At 35.4% G+C, this 16,757-nt stretch overlaps 1 protein-coding gene across 1 annotated transcript; it reads left to right on the top strand.

Annotated features, from left to right (window-relative positions):
• The first annotated feature begins 6,291 nt into the window (after positions 1–6,291).
• LOC108693895 (excitatory amino acid transporter) lies at positions 6,292–15,393 on the top strand. Its single transcript, XM_018203090.1, has 11 exons — positions 6,292–6,782; positions 8,644–8,769; positions 8,845–9,052; positions 9,901–9,943; positions 10,019–10,272; positions 10,342–10,575; positions 12,656–12,850; positions 12,985–13,119; positions 13,334–13,442; positions 13,621–13,755; positions 14,049–15,393. The coding sequence occupies exons 1-10, from the start codon at positions 6,608–6,610 to the stop codon at positions 13,741–13,743; spliced, it is 1,602 nt and encodes a 533-aa protein (XP_018058579.1). The 5' UTR covers positions 6,292–6,607; the 3' UTR covers positions 13,744–13,755; positions 14,049–15,393.
• Positions 15,394–16,757: the final 1,364 nt, after the last annotated feature.

The raw sequence follows: 16,757 nt of genomic DNA, 5'->3' as shown, positions 1-16,757 counted from the left end.
ATCTGGTGTGCTCTTAAAGTCTATTAATTTAATATCTCGTACACTTTAAATTTTCGGGAGTGAAATTTCACTCCAAGAAAAGTGATAGTTGCGCCAGCTCAGCAAAAGTGAATTTCATTTCTTTCACTCCTTCAAGGAGTAAATCTCCTAATCTAACAATGATTAACTTTAATTATTAATATGTCGCTTTCTGGAGCAGAAGGACGCTTTTTTCTGCTAGATTCGTTCGTTTTATACAAAAACACATCGAATGATTTCATTAAGATTTGATGTAAGGAGGTTGAACTTAATATTTATTAGAGCGAAATTTTAATCTTTTCTTTTGAAGAGTGAAATTATTTACTCCATAGAGAGAGAAACAGAGAGAAAGCGAGAGCGAGAGAAAGAAAATTGACTCTCGCTTGAAGTGATTCTTCACTCTCTCAAAAGTGAAAAATTCATTCCTGCCGTATCTACCATTCTTTTGAAACTTTTGGGAATGAAATTTCACTCCTAAAAATTTAGAGTATACGCGAAATTTTATCTTTAATGTGTCAACTTTAATCCGTCATAACTTAAAGAAGTTTGATAAAGCCATTATATGTGTACACAACATTGTCGTCGTTTCATATCCTCCGATCAAGATTACTTTTTACGACTCAGGGGATCAGAGGATCTGTATTAAATTTCGAACTCGAACATTAAATGTCTAATACCTGCTTGTTTACACTCTTTCATTATCGATGTGGTCCTCTGCCTAAATTGACGGATATCTCGAGCACTCTTGTTGTTTAGATCTCATCAGCGAGTATGGGAGCTTGTTTACATCGTAGAAATAGGACATATAACGAGAGTCTGACGGAACAAATTATAATTGCTTGAGCATCGAGTATTCTCGAAATTGTACTATTATTAACGTCAATAGACTGATCTCGCGCGGTAGTACGGAAGTAAATTCGAATCTGTATATTTACATAGCTCTCGATCCTTCCACGTTTGCACGTACACGTTAATTAGCACCGACTGATCAATGTGCTAATGGTCACGTGTACAGCACGTACACTAAATGCCCAATCGCGTCAATAAATTAAGCATCGTGTTGCTACGATTGGATTTCCGTTATATATTTTATCCGGATGATCGAAATTGCATGTGCTTCGTAAAAGGAAAGAGAATTATTTATCTTGCTCGCTTGTACATTTATTGTACATCCGTAATATTTCTATTTATTATGTATGTATTTATTATGTATGTGATATAATTATGAAATCTTTCTCTCTTTCTTTTTCTCTCTACAGATTTCAAAATGTTGCCATCTCATCAAAAGAAAATAATGTGATGTTATCGGCATTGCCGCAAGATAGAACGCATCAATTATTTTATAAGATTTCCATTTCCTTCGCTCGAGGACCATTATATCTGATGGGGTAGTGGCTTTATAAGATTTAAGAACGTTTAATCAGCAAATACGCGCACGCGAATAAACCTCAAGTAGATTCCAAAGAGTCAGATTTGTATTTTCCTACGTACCGATAATCTAAACATTGGAATTCTCTCTTTCCTGTCTTTATTCTTTTTCTCCTTCATTCTCTCTAAATCTTAAACTGATATCCAATCAGATTCGATTGAAGGAGATTCCATTCATTTAGTATCTTTTTGTAATAAAGTTTTTGCATGTAATGACATGTATATAAGGAAATGTATATAAGGTATAAATAATATTTCTTTTTGACAGAAAAAGAAAGAAAGAGAGAGAAAGGAAGAGAAAATGCTTTATCTATTTAGTCCGCAAAACACTGCCTTCCGAAAATGACTTTCTTATTTCAAGTTTATAAAAAATGACTACGTTTGTATAAAGTTACATTTGAATGGAATGAATAAATTCTATCGAATGTAAATAAAATTCTACTAACAAAATCCTACAGAGATCTTCAAAGTAATTTCTTTCCTGGTTTTTTTCTAACAACACGCGTTTGATATGTACGAATCTCTCTACCATATTGTCAGATCAAAAACCTGTTTATCACGTCAGATGAGATTTTTGAATTACGCGATTACGGATAAGAAATGTTTTTCCTTTTGAGCGAATCTCGTCTCCTCCGATATCTCTCCGAGATATCAAAATCCATGCAGGCACCAAAAGTCTTGAGGTGACTCTACGCGGTTAATAATACTGTCAGTATTAACAAATACTAACAATATTACTATTGTGCGTTAATATTGATGGATTGACATGGAATACTGGTGGTGATCTGAATTTTGATTCTCGATCAATATCACTTTAAAATTTACACTATATTATTATTATTATTATTATTATTATTATTATTATTATTATTATTACAATTATTATTATTATTATATTCACAGTGCAATAGATAATGTACATAAAATAAAAATACATCGTCAATAATACTGATCGTGTATAGATTGTAAAAATATTGGTACTGTCAGTATTACTGATCAGCATTATTGATCGTCTAGATCGCCTTCGGATAGCGAGTTTTTAGGGTTTAGAAGAGCGATGCGGAACACAATGTGCTGTGTATCGGTAAATAGCCATTTGTCCATTACACAGCACTTGATGCTCCACATCGTGTCTTCGTGCTTCTGGATTATTTACGAGGCGGATGAGACCTGACTCTTGTAACATTCTGCAGACTCGGATTGCGAGGAACTGTCCATTATTCAACAGGATGGCCTGTTTCAAAATATCTCTTCGTTGACGGATTACTTAATTCATATATTTCATAGAACATTCATCGACAACGGATATGACATATTTTGATTGGTGTTTGAACGAAGCATAATCGTTGATCGATTAATTTTTCATCAATAACTATTTATGAACTCTTAAAATTCAAGTAATGTAGGAAATTAGGCAAATAAGAGTTCGGTGCGATGCACTTAATGCACAATCATTGATATTATATGTATATATAAATTGTATAAATTATATTCTTAACTTGCTGTATACTCGAACGTTTCGATCACTTCTTGGGGTCATCTTCGGCGAGATCAACGAAGAAAAAAAATATAATAAAGTTTTCACCTTCCTGCGTACCAAACTTTATTATATTTCTTTTTTTTCGTTGATCTCGCTGAGAATGACCCTAAGTGGTCGAAACATTCGAATGTACAGCAAGTGAAGAATATAATTTATATATACATATAATCAATGATTGTGCATCAAGTACCGCACCGAACTTTTATTTGCTTAATTTCCTACATTATTTTTATTTTTCATCGTTGATTTCGCTGTACAAAAATTAAAAAGTATTAATTTTTAAATGAGTAGGATGGCCACAATATCTCGGATTTGTTAAAGAATTTCTTAAAATTGTAAATATTACACAACAACTTGGAATAAAGCTTTTAACAATCAAACTAGATCTTAGATGCTTAATTCAGTGTGAATTTATACACCATATGAGTAATTATTTAAATTTCATACATGGTTTTCTTTAAATCTTTGTTCTGGAAAAAGGAAATAAAAAGTATTGCCCAGATGTCTAGAAGTCTTAAAATTTATTATTTTTACATTTCTCTATCTTATAAGGGTATAATTAATGTAAATTTAATTATAACATAACCAACACACAATATATAATCATAAAGTTAAAATTCTTTTGAAGTGTTCTGAGTATACTACCTATCAACTTGCGAATCTTTAAACTATCTACACTGAGAAAAAAGTCAAAACATTCACAAGCAAATGTTACATGTTCCGTTTTCTTCAATATTTATTGGTTATAAAAAATTTGGCTGTTACTCTCCGTATTTCAATAAAGATTTCATTATAAATGTTATATCCTACAAATAAATTTTTAAGTACCATTATCTCAATGTAACCTGCTTAAAGATTAAAAGGGATTAATAAGCATTTAAAATTGTATTTGTTTTTGTTAATCAATAAATATTAATTATTAATGTATGTCAGAGTATTCGTTGACTGTCAAGCTGTTAATAACTTAACAATAATTCATGATTAATGAAGAGCATTGTTTTTACAATGTTCATTCGGATTTCAATACTGATGAGAATAATTACAAAATTTTTATTTGCTTCAACAGCGAATAAATAACTGTTGCACATCATTAGTAATATCATGAATATATTCTGCATGATGTTACACACCTTTTATTACGCTTGCATTACGCTCAGTCAATTGGGATCTCGTGTCGCTTTTCCAATTTTCCACAAGGTGAGTGCAGCCGACAGCGACATAACATGATTATTATACAAAAGCGATACGCTATTGGAGATAAAATAAAATTGAAATTTCCATTGTATTGAGTTTCCCAGATTTAACGAGTCTATTGTAAGCTTCCCCTTTCTTTATTTGATAATTTTATTAGCGCAGTATTGTTTAATGCAAAGTAATTATATTTTTTTGTCGTTTTCAATAAATTACACGGTTTTTATAATTACACGGATTTTTCTACTGTCCATGACAAAAAAAGATAGGTTATCATTCAAATGCCGTGCTTCCATCTTTCATTGTTTCCAGAAATCGTTTCCACCTTCTTTCCCAAACTCGTCAGTAGTAACCACCGTTGCAGTCAGACGAAGGTAGTAGTTTACCCACGTTCGATCAGACAGTTATCCAATTCGCCATTCTCCGCTAAAGCAAAGGCGTGACATATATTTCTTAAAAATAGCTATATTTTTTTATATTATGTACTTAAATTATATAAGACAAAAATCTTGTAACACAAATTTTATATGCAAAACTTTTTATTTTTCCATTTCTTTGTCCTCGTCTTATCTTAATACAGTTTTTAAACAATATTAAGTGAATAGTTTTTATCTCTTATTCCTAATAAAAACTTATTCATAGTAAATAGTTTTTATTATTATGGTTGTAAAAGGAATGTGAAAGATTTTTAACTTACAAAAAATAAAAGATTTTACTAAAATAGATAAAAAAAAAATAATCGATAATATATATTTATTTTCATACATCACATGTCATATTTTAATGTGCAATGATTTATTCGATTCGTATCGACGTTAAGCGTTTAAAATAAACTGGATTACCCAGTTCTTAAAATAAGCTGATATTGATGAGTTACATATGTATTCATGATAAGCATCATCCCACACAGAACTATCGCTGACGTACATATAATAACCTTGTGCAAAAATTCATTTAGCAGTCTTCAAAAAGGACTTTAAAATTAAACGAGAAAATAGATAAAAATATAAATAAACAGTAATTCTTATTTTCATATATATCGTGTTTTAGCTTGATGTGTAATAAATTATTCAATTCGTGTCGACATTTAAATTAAATTACTCCGTTCTCGGATGATATTTTTATTGGAAAGCAGAATATTACGCAGTATTATTTCGATTCTGCGACATTCGCTCAAAGTACTTTAACTCGCGACGTAAAATGAATTACGTCGTAAAATGTAAGAGCAGCGTCTTGTAATACTTGTTCAAGATAGGATGATACAACATGATTCTGACTACTCTGACAAAGTTTTCAATGCTCTTCAGCAACATCCTTGGTTCTTTCGTCTTTGCTACTTTTACGTGTCAAGGTTCATATTCTGATCCATATCTCATTCCCTTGGCTATCTCTCGATCTATCCTTCGTCTCTTTGCGATGCATCATCGCGCAGCAACAGTATAGGGGTAGTGCGTATTCACGTTTTAGCGACCGACTTAACCACTAGAGTACGCGCAGGCGTTACGCTGTCGTCGCCGGGCGGGAGAACGGGGAACGCTTGGGGATACGACGAAATCCTGGCAAATCAATACGGCAATGTCCGCCGGTAACCAGGCAGTCGGGGCTCATCCTTTGCGAGTAACGTGTCGGAAGTCCATGCGCACGCTCAGTTATATCGGCAATACTGATTAGAACAGTCCATTGAATCAGTCATCTTCGTCTTCTTCATTGTCGCTGTGCAAACGCATCGATTCCTCTTATTTCCGCCTAAGCTTTGAATCAGCTTCACAAAGTGAAGTGTGCTAGTTGGAAGAAGAACGGTGGTACCGTTATATTTGAAGAAAACAGCTAACAGCTCTCTTGGGTAACTGACCTTGTGCAACAGCACGAACAGTTCAGCTCTTGAGAAAAGGAGCTACTCGAGCAATTTTGTGACGAGGATCTTATAAACTGAAGTTACCTGCAACAACTTCTCATTTAGAGAGAAGAGATAGATACGCATATTTCGGAGCACACGAGTCGTTTAGGATCATTTTACATTCGTCATAGAAGATACTACGCATATATCAGAGAAGTTAGATAAAGAGAAGTCGGGTGGAGATTAGACGGTCTCGCGAGCTCTAGCAGAGTCACTGATTGTTATTAGTTATTATCAACGTCACTAGGAAGATAGTCCGATCCTATCCCGGTACCACGATCGAATTAGTAGGCATTCGCCAAGCCGCCAGGCTACTACGACGTCTGGTAGGCGCGAGTGATTGGTCCTTCTGCACGGATTTACCGAAACACCCCCAAAACGGCAACCCGTCGTCGTCGTGGTGCTGCCGGGGCCCCGCCGTTAGCCGCGAGAGATCGCGAGAAGGGAGTTTGGGGAGATCGGCGGGAGGATCGGCCTGTTCGTACACGACCAGCACCGGTCACTGGTACGCCGCTTGCTGGCGGCCCAGTGAGATGGAAGAAAAGTCCTCTGCCCGATTCTCCGAATATCTGTTCGCCAAGATGGGCGGGCAGGACGTCTCGGCCTCTCAGGGTCCCCGCAAGGTGACCGCCGACACCAGAAAGTGGATGCGAGAGAACCTGCTACTCTTGGTCACCTTGTCCGGCGTATTCTTTGGCGTAATTCTCGGTAAGTGACGGTTTATTTCTTTTTATTATATTATAATATTAACACGATGAATTAAAGCATTTAAAAAGCTGTAGTTTTAAAATATTTTTTCAAAGAAGCTGTTTTATTTAGAAAAGAAAAGAAAACTTTTTCGTTTAATTTTTAATTTTTCTTTAATTTCAATATATATGCCATACATGTAAATATTAAAAGAAACAGTTAAATAAAACAATATTAAGTAAAATTATTATTATTATTATTTCAGGATAATTAATAATACTTGATAATAATTTTGAATTATTTTGTACAATTTGACTGTTGTTTGCAGGCGTTGTTGATGTTGAAAGACACAATAAATAATACAGAAATTAAATAGAAAATAACTTGCACGGTAGAATATTTATTGTATATCGCAATCGTTAGTCGCGTTTCAATATTCCATCTCTTTACATCAGCTATAAATTATGACCACCATTTACAATGGTTATCATATACATGATCTTTTTAATAGTTCTATGTATGGAACTAACTCCATATTATTTAGATTTTAATCTTATTCAACCCAACAGCAACTCTTTTCAGTCAGCAATTCTTTTATCACATCAAAAAATCTTAATGTCTCTTTTTCGCTCATATAAAGATCTTATAATAATAAACTTATGCAAATATTATAAACGACCGAAAAGCTAAATTAATCCCTTTAACAAAAACTTTTTATTTCGTAATATAAACACACACATATAATCATAATAAATACCTGTGACGTGTCGAATGTTTATAGAAAGTTTACGTCAGCGGTAATACAATACGCTTTATGTTTACAAGTGAGCTTTTCGCATAGATCAATTTTACATGTATATCTCGAACGACCTAGTTCGAAATTATCATTTCGATTTCGTAAAAATAAGCAATACCTTTTATCTCGTTAAATCTCTTCGAGATAAAGGGTTTCCTTTAATAAATTTAATCATATTGATTCCTCTTGGTACCAATATAATAAGGACTATGTTTTCGTGTTTATAACACAGTAAATCATGTACAGCTATCGTGAATATATCATTTGTTTATCTGGGAATTAATAAAACGTTGAATCATATTTAATTAAGTGAGGATTGATTTTATTAGTCAGTTGTACAGTATTATAGAATTGAAATGATTTATTTAATTATAACTGAAATGTAATACGAAGTACGTTTTTATGAAATCATTAAATTACTTAATAACTCTGTACATTTGATGTAAACACACATAAGCATTAACGATTAGTAAAAGTATTAATAAAACAATCAATATACAAATGGGTGTTACATCTACACAAAATTTTATTTCTAACTTGATTCAGTATCTGATGGGCGAACGTATAACATTCATACTTGTCTATAAGTAGAAACATTGATGGTATTGTAATAATTTATATGATGCCGCTCGATAGATCAGTCTAAATCAAAGCTCTCATTTATATTCCTTTTTTAAAGATGTAGAATTCAAGGTTACACTGTTAGTCCTCACATTGTTAATTTTTCTATCTATTTTTTAATACAAGTATTGAAGAGGTAATCCATTATTTGTATAATCACCTATTTCGATGAATGATTCATTTGAGAAAACATTATGCTTGATACTTTATGGCCTTTATGAGGACGTAGATAGCTTATACAACTAATTACCATTAGGTAAAAAAGAAATTGTTCAAACCTTCACCTTTTCGCCAACCGCGACGCCCCTTCTTCGCAATCGAATAATAAACCAATTGATCGTAATAAATTTAAATATAGTTCAAGGACAAGCATCCGTAAAAGTTCTTAAGAGTTTTATACGAGCAAATGAAAAAATAAAGTTTTCGTGCAGAATCGCGGATTAATCTGATAATATCTCGTCACAGGGTTTGGTTTGCGACCTCTGGACCTTGGAGACGATGCGGTGATGCTGATCAGTTATCCGGGAGAGCTTTTTATGAGATTGCTAAAGTTAATGATTTTACCTCTTGTAATCGCCAGCCTCATATCAGGTGAGCTTTTTCTCTCAGCTTGCTTCATGTACACGATAAAGTGTACATCGAATCGTAATCATTTTTATGTATCAGGCTCAGCGAGCTTAAACGCCAGGATGAACGGAATGATTGCCGTTCGAACTTTGGTGTACTTCATACTAACGTCCTTACTCAATGCTGTGCTTGGCGTAGCTCTAGTACTCGTTATTCATCCCGGTAATCCCGGCATCAGGGAATCGATTGGCCATTCGCATCATGCGAGAGCCGTTAACATATTAGACAGCCTGCTCGATCTGGGAAGGTAAATTATGTCTACGATGTCTCTCATCGCCCGATATCGATTCTGTCAATATCAATAATGCATATAGACTCACTTGGAAGTCTTCCCAAAAAAAAAAAAAAACTGAAGTGCAATGAAGTATGAAGGTCAATATAGATATATATGAAACGGTAGGAAAATAATGTTAATCAATTCCGATTTGTTTTCTTTTAAATTGCATTTAAGCGTCTCGCTGAATTTGTTAACTATCGTAGCTTTCAAATCGCCAACAAAAATAGGTCGCTTCCGTTGCGGTACTCCACTGCGAAAACTTTGAGAAATGTGTACACGATGATAACGCGACATTGAAATAATATCGATCTGTGATACTCTCGTCGTCGCTGAATCATTGTGGTAATATAGTTATCTAAGTCGGATTAAGGTCGTGGCATTTCACGAATCGTGAATTCAACTAAATGAAATTCATCGTGATCGCAGATACTACTCGTCTAGATGAAAATAGTTTATTGATCGTACGTGTTTTATTCACGCTAGACGCGCTCAAAAAAATCGCGCAACGTCCAGCGCGATTCTTCAACCTGGTATTAAAATCGAGATATCGCGGCTCGATTATCGGAAATCATTTAACAATTGTTCGCTTCAGTGACGCAATGTAAGATCGTTTTTATTGAAAAGTCGCCATAGCAGCTTGCGCCACGACTTAATCAATGTGTAAGAGCTATGAATAAAACGAAGGCCGCGGGAATGGCGTTATTTTTAAAATATACAGCCCTTTCTCATGTAACACGCGAAGATTCTGCCTAGACCTTATTTAATGTATTCAATCTAATATTTGAAATATATACGATTTTGAATTAATGTTTTCGCAGGAACATGTTTCCGGACAATTTGTTTCAAGCAGCTTTCCAACAAGTAAGGATATTCCGATTCTTACGATATAAAAATGAAACGAAAAGAACTTGATATTGAATAATGACGTTGTTACAGGCGCACACAGTGTATGTCCCGAAAAAGCAACCTTTCCAGAATATCACCGATCAGTTACCAACGGCAGTCTTGGGGGATGAGGAATTGATGAGAGTGGTACAGTACAGAAGCGGCACGAACACTCTGGGTATAGTTTTCTTTTGCTTAGTCTTTGGTACGTTCCTGGGAACACTCGGCGAGAAAGGTCAGGTCGTTATAGATTTCTTCAAGGCTGTGTTCGAAGTCATCATGCGAATGGTCTCAACTGTTATGTGGTTAGTGTCATGAAAATTGGAAATAATTTTATGTCGTTTTATAATGGAATACAAATATTTGGCTTCCAGGATGACACCCATCGGCATCACCTCTGTAATAGCGGGCAAAATACTTGGCGTGGACGATCTGGTACTAGTAATGTCGCAGCTGGCGTGGTTCATCGTGACGATCGCGATCGGTGTGTTTCTCTATCAGCTGGTGATCATGCAGCTGATATATGCGGCCTTCGTTAGAAAGAATCCCTTTAAATTCTACGCCGGCCTGGCCCAGGGTACCCTCACCGCCTTCGCCATGGCATCAACGTGAGTCGTCGATCTTCGAACCCGAGCCCGACCTTGAGAGATTCCATTTCGCCTGCCTCACAGGGCCTCGGTCAACGTTGTGATCGTATTTTCTGACCTCGTAGCCTCCGTTCCTCACCGGTTATCTTTCGCAGATATTCTGTATTTCCTTCCTTCCATCCTTTTATTTCTTGTCACGCGGACCTTTTCTATGTTTACGCGAAATGGAGCTGGTCTGTCGCGCGATTGATATAGTGCGAGTAATTAATTTCAAAACATTTTAACGCCATAAAAGAAAATAGACAATGAGTGATACGTGGCGATGAAAGACGTGTATTGATCGAATCAATTGATGAAGACAATATGTTTCAGCCAGCTGTGTGGAGGCTTTGCGAGGCCACAATCCCGATATTCCTTTCCAAACCATTCGAGCCAGCTTTACATAACTTTCAGAAAAATTGCTTCATATAATCCTCTTGCTTAGTTTCTATATAAAAACGTTGTGGAAGAGCTGGCCAATTTCCAAATTATCCTTGTTAGTCTTTCTTCCATATATGACAATCTCTTTTAATGTTTGCTTGCGAGGAGAGCTCGCCATGCCACATGAGAAAGAGAAAAAGAGGGAAAGAGGTATGCAGTTCCGGGTAGCACTTAGAATGCTGATACTACCGGTTCCCGACTACCAAATCATACGAACTTCCGCAAGCTCGTAGCCAGATTGTTACGCAAAACGGAATTTCGTCGTCGCGTAAAATATAACATATTATTGCGACAAATGAAAAATTACGGGGTTACTTTCAAAATCCAGTAACGTTATCGCGAAAAGTGAAACTACTCGGCAACGATGTTGCCCAAACCGGCGATCTGCTGACTCCGTGTTACCTGGACTGATTCGCGGTGTGGAAGTCTTCTAAGGATTCCCATAATCGATCTCTTCGAACTTTTCTCTCGCGATGGCGAGGAAAGGGAAGAAGAAACCGAACCAAAGGAGACCTCCACGCCAAACCATACGATTAATTTTAAGTCGTTTTTAAAAATGAATTGGCGTAACTGAAAAAATATTGGTTGCTTGTGCCGAGCTCGCTCTTGCAGGTACGACGAGGACGTCGATGACCGGCTGTACTCCTGAACAACGTGCGATTATTTATCTCTCTTGAATAATTCATTTTTGAGAGTCACGCAAAGCAACGATCATTTTTTCAGTTCGCACTTACGAATCAAATTCAGTTTGCACCTCTGAAATCCTTCCTTTCTTTCTTTCAGTCCAACATACGTCTAATTCTAATACGAAATGAATTATCCTGTTACCATTCCAATTATTCCTATTTCCATTTTCCTACTTGTTGTCACTATTGTTTCCTCCCCCTTTCCCATCTGTATTATTACTTTTAGCAGTGCTCAATATTGTTTATGATCCAGCTAGGTTTTATACAGTTGTTATCTAACTCAATCTGTTTCTCTGTGGATTAACTGTTTCCAGAAGAGAGCGTACACAACTGTGCGTACACTGTGACTGACTGAGAAACTGTTCTCAGTGTATCTGAACAGAGACTGTATGAATATCATGATGATGTATTAGAACACGCACTGCACGCGGCCTTTTGCAGGTGGTTGACTCTGAGAGACAGAGGGTAGCGCTTGGTAAGTAATTGATGGCCGCAACATGAAGGTACATACGGTTGTCTGTTGTAGAATCCATGTGGTGGGCGATGCGGTCTGGCGGATATCCTGACAAATTGTGATCTAAGCTAATCCCGGTTGATTTTCAGGTTGTTCTCACGGTCATTCTGGCAGTTGTTCTGGCACTCTTTCTACTATTCGCAGTTAATAATGCATCGATATTAATTCCGAGTATTCCTCCGAGTATTCGTTCGGATACCATTTTTCTGTGATCCTTTTATATATCCGTTTTATTTCAACTCAAACCTTGATCGGTTACGTCTCTAAGAAACTATCGATAAATAAACCATCGCTGTATCTGTCCCGTGAATTTACGCCAGAATGACCATCACGACTGCAGCGACAGGCAACGTGGAGCGAATCTTTCTACCATCAACGGAAATGTGCTTTGCCCGATTTTTGCTAATGCAGCTTTGTACAGGGCTGCCGCACTTCCTGTGACTTTTCGTCTGATGACCGAGAAGCTCAAAGTCGACCCTAGAGTCACCAGATTCGTCCTGCCAATCGGTTGCAATATCAACATGGATGGTACCGCACTCTTCGTCGCTGTCGCCAGCATATTCATTGCCCAGATGAATGGTATCTTCATGGGCTTTGGGGAGATCATCACCGTTATGTAAGTTTCCTTTGCCTCGCAATAAGCATCTTTTACCGAATCAATTTTTATTTTATTTTATCTAATTATTTATTTGCTTGTATTTAATTATGTATTTATCGTCCCATTTTTTATTATCATCTCGTTTTGCAAAGTTTGACGTCTACTGCTGCTTCCGTCTCGTCGGCCTCGGTACCAAGCGCTGCGCTCGTCCTGCTGTTAGTTGTCCTAAGCGCTATTGATGCTCCCGTTAATGACGTTTCTCTTTTATTCGCAATCGATTGGTTTGTGTGAGTATCGGGCAGAATATTCTTTTATTTATGAAATGTCTTATCTCATAATATGTCCTATTATTACGATATGCTACGAGATAAACTAATAAAAGTTTCGTTTCTAAGAATTATAGGAAAAGAAGTATCATATATATGTTATAATTTTTTTTTTTAAATCCTTTCAACAATTACATTTTAATATTACCTGTTAATATAATTTTATATCGATTAGGGATCGGATAAGAACCACCAATAATATGCTAGGAGATTGTTACGCCGCTGCAGTTGTCGAGCAGCTCTCGAAAAAGGAATTGATGGCATTGGACGCAGCAGCCTATCAAGTAAAATACAAAATAATTATAAAATAACTTTATAATTAATTACGCTGTGTTAATAACATATTAAAACTAAAAAAAAACGTGTTTAACGTTTACTAGATAATTCATCTCATTTGTTTCTGCATGCAAAACGGTTTTTATTTTCACGCTGATATAACAATGTGCAATAATTTATTTTTAGTCGGAGACTGTGCTGCCAACCACTATCGCCAATGGATGTCTTACCGCCAACAGGGTACCTGATCCTGACACCGTTGTTGTCGAGATGCAAGATGACGCGCGGATAACGGGGATCGCCAAGTAAACACGCTTGTTGGTAGGGCTAGGCTATCACTTTGTACGATCATTATAAGATCAGTTTATTAATAACATTGCTTCGCGAATCGCTGATTTATCTGCTAATTAGCAAACGGGAGACTTGACTTGGAAAAAAATGAAGATTGTCAAAGTCAGCTAAGCTTGATAAAATTCGCACGCATTTTGCGCATACATTAAATCTCCTCCGTCATAAAAATAAACATTAAACAAATGGCAATTTTGCATTTTTTCTGTGTCAAGTTTTCAAGTTGAACGGCGAAAACTTTCTACAAATTTCTTCTTTTCTTTCAGCTTCGGAATATTACACATGTCGAGAAGTGTGACGGAAGAAACCGTTTGACTAATGGTTAGTTCGGCGAAGTAATTTAACATCGCAGAATCTCATCAGCAAATAAATTGATTCTGCCATCTGTTTGAATTGTTCAACGAGGATCAAAAACATACTTTGCGCCGAATGCGTGTTTAGTTCTTCTTTTTGTTTTAAACAATCCTTGAAGTTCATCAAGATCTTCCGTAAGGAGTTTTATAAGACAAGATAAAAGCTCTTGCGATTGCTAATGAAGACTCAAAGATATTTAATGTCAATAAGAACGGACTACATGTTACATGTACAGGTATAGCAATAAAAATTGAAATTACGATCGAGGCTTCCAAAGACTCGAAGGTAGCGCATTTTGCCAATCGCTATGACGATAATAATTACACTGGATATTGTATAGGCAAAAAGTCGGGATATAAATCGTTCAACGATTTTTAAAGGGATCAGATTGGATTAGTAAAATATTAATCCGATTGACCGACTCACATTCGAATAAATGATAGATGATGATCGTAGATTAACGATACACCCCTAATAAACCCCGCAGATGATCGATGTTAAAGATCGTTTCTACGATCAATTATATAAACAGCATGTCGAATGTGGTGCCTTATTTTGCGCCAAGCAGGCAGGCGCGACGAAAGTAAAATGTCTTGCCTGAGTTTTTTTTTCTTTTTCGGATATACCCTCGCGTGATATACGTATCGCGTGTAAAATGCCGATTCCAATATATCTGACGCTTCTCGATGTGACTTAGAACATCCTAGCTCCGAAATCTGAAGATTGCAGAGCATGACTGTCATCAGTGACGCGACGAATATAGCTTTCTATCGGAAAGAAATTTTTTACGATGTTTGGGAAGGGAGCTTGATGTGATAACTGTTAAGTAGCTATGTGCATACTACACATATCTAGGATAAAATAAATAATGTTTTAATTACCCTATAATGTTATTACTAGAATACAGTTATTACTAGGCTACATTTTAAAGACCGCTCGCTTCGCGTATTGCGTATCGATTACGTCACTGATCACAATCCAAATTAATGAGAGGAAAAATTAAAAAAATTATACGGTAACAATATACGTGTTCAGCAGAGATTAATATAAACTCCACGCTGAAAATACAGCAAAGACTTATAAGCGAGTAAAACTTTAAATAGATTTTAAAAGCCATATCGATCTAACTATCGGACCATTAATTGAAACTGATGTATAGAACTTTCCTATGTGTTCTGCTTTTGAAAAACGAATGTTTTTGCGAAAGAGTGCTTATCGAGATAGAAATTGAAACCTTGGACGTGTATTTTGTTAAAATTGGAGATAACATTTTATACTAGTTTCAGAACTATTTCAAATTTTCAAAATAAATTTCTCTTTTTCATATGGGAACAAAAAGTATTTGAAACTTTCAATAATGTTTATATTAATTGTAATTACGTCCAAGATTCTATCTCGTCGCACTCTTCTTCAATTAGTGCTCCCTGCCGTAGAAGAACATACCTTCCAATATGATGTTGTCCAGATCGTAGATTAGAATAAACAAGTTCGTGTTTTTCGATCGTATGTGGAAGATTATACTAATTCTTCTATGAATGACAAAGAGAACGGAATATTTAAATAGCGCAGCTCATTGTCGGGCGCTCACAAGACTGGATATACAATATGATAATACCATTTTGTTAGACGTAATAATGGGTAAACGATTCCTATACATGGTTTCGCTAATACTAGGCACTAGATAGGTAGGTCGATACGTGTTTCATCGTAGAGACTGTTTAAATGTACAAACTGTTTGAGAAGATAGAGAATACGTAGTATTATCTTTAGCAATTATTACTTATGCATCCATATAAATTGCAATACATTATTTACATTCTTTTGGGAGTTAATTTATTCGGAATAAATATTATTTCACGCGCGCCTTTTACGGAAATTAATTTCTATTGTTGAAAATGAATCAACCGAAAAGTAAATGCAAAACTGGATTCTTTTATTTTGAATACTTAAAGCAAGTATTAATAAAAATTATTTAAAAATTATAAATTGTAAATGGTAATTTGTATTTTGCTGTAAAACATCGAAATGGCATCGAAATAGAGTATGAAAAGAAATTAGGGAGGAAACTATGGAACATAAACTATGGAACAATTTATAATTAAAAGTAGAAAAGCTTACTACTTATAATTGATAATTATTTTTTAAATTTAATTACAAATCAATTTTGTTAATTATAATTTTTCTATTTTGTTAAAAATATTATTTTAAGATATATCGGGTGCTCCTGTTACTCGGCACGTTTTATGCTCAAGCATTGAAAAAGTGGGATATAATAGCTGCGAGAGTAAAACGAGTGGAGAAAACATGGAATAAACTTATCAAAATAATCCGAAGAATACGTGTATACTTGTAAGGCTCAACGTGTTGTATAACAAAAAGCAGATTTATACGTGGAAACATTTGTGTCTTCTTTATTAGAAATCCCTGTCGCTTTCCTTCTTTCCAATTTCTTATTAGATAATGTGTTTTGCATGTCAAATTAAAAATAATAATCAAATTAATTTTATTCGATTGAGATGAATATCGGAATATGATAAAAAAATACAACTTCCTAAAAAATTCATTTATTTAAGGCCCACATCGCATTAAGGGCCTCAGCTTGGAAGTCTTTGTACAGAGAA

This window comes from Atta colombica, unplaced genomic scaffold, assembly GCF_001594045.1.
Source record: "Atta colombica isolate Treedump-2 unplaced genomic scaffold, Acol1.0 scaffold110, whole genome shotgun sequence".
Lineage (NCBI taxonomy): Eukaryota > Metazoa > Arthropoda > Insecta > Hymenoptera > Formicidae > Atta > Atta colombica.
Note: the sequence above shows the minus strand (reverse complement) of the source record. Positions and strands in the feature narration are given on the sequence as shown.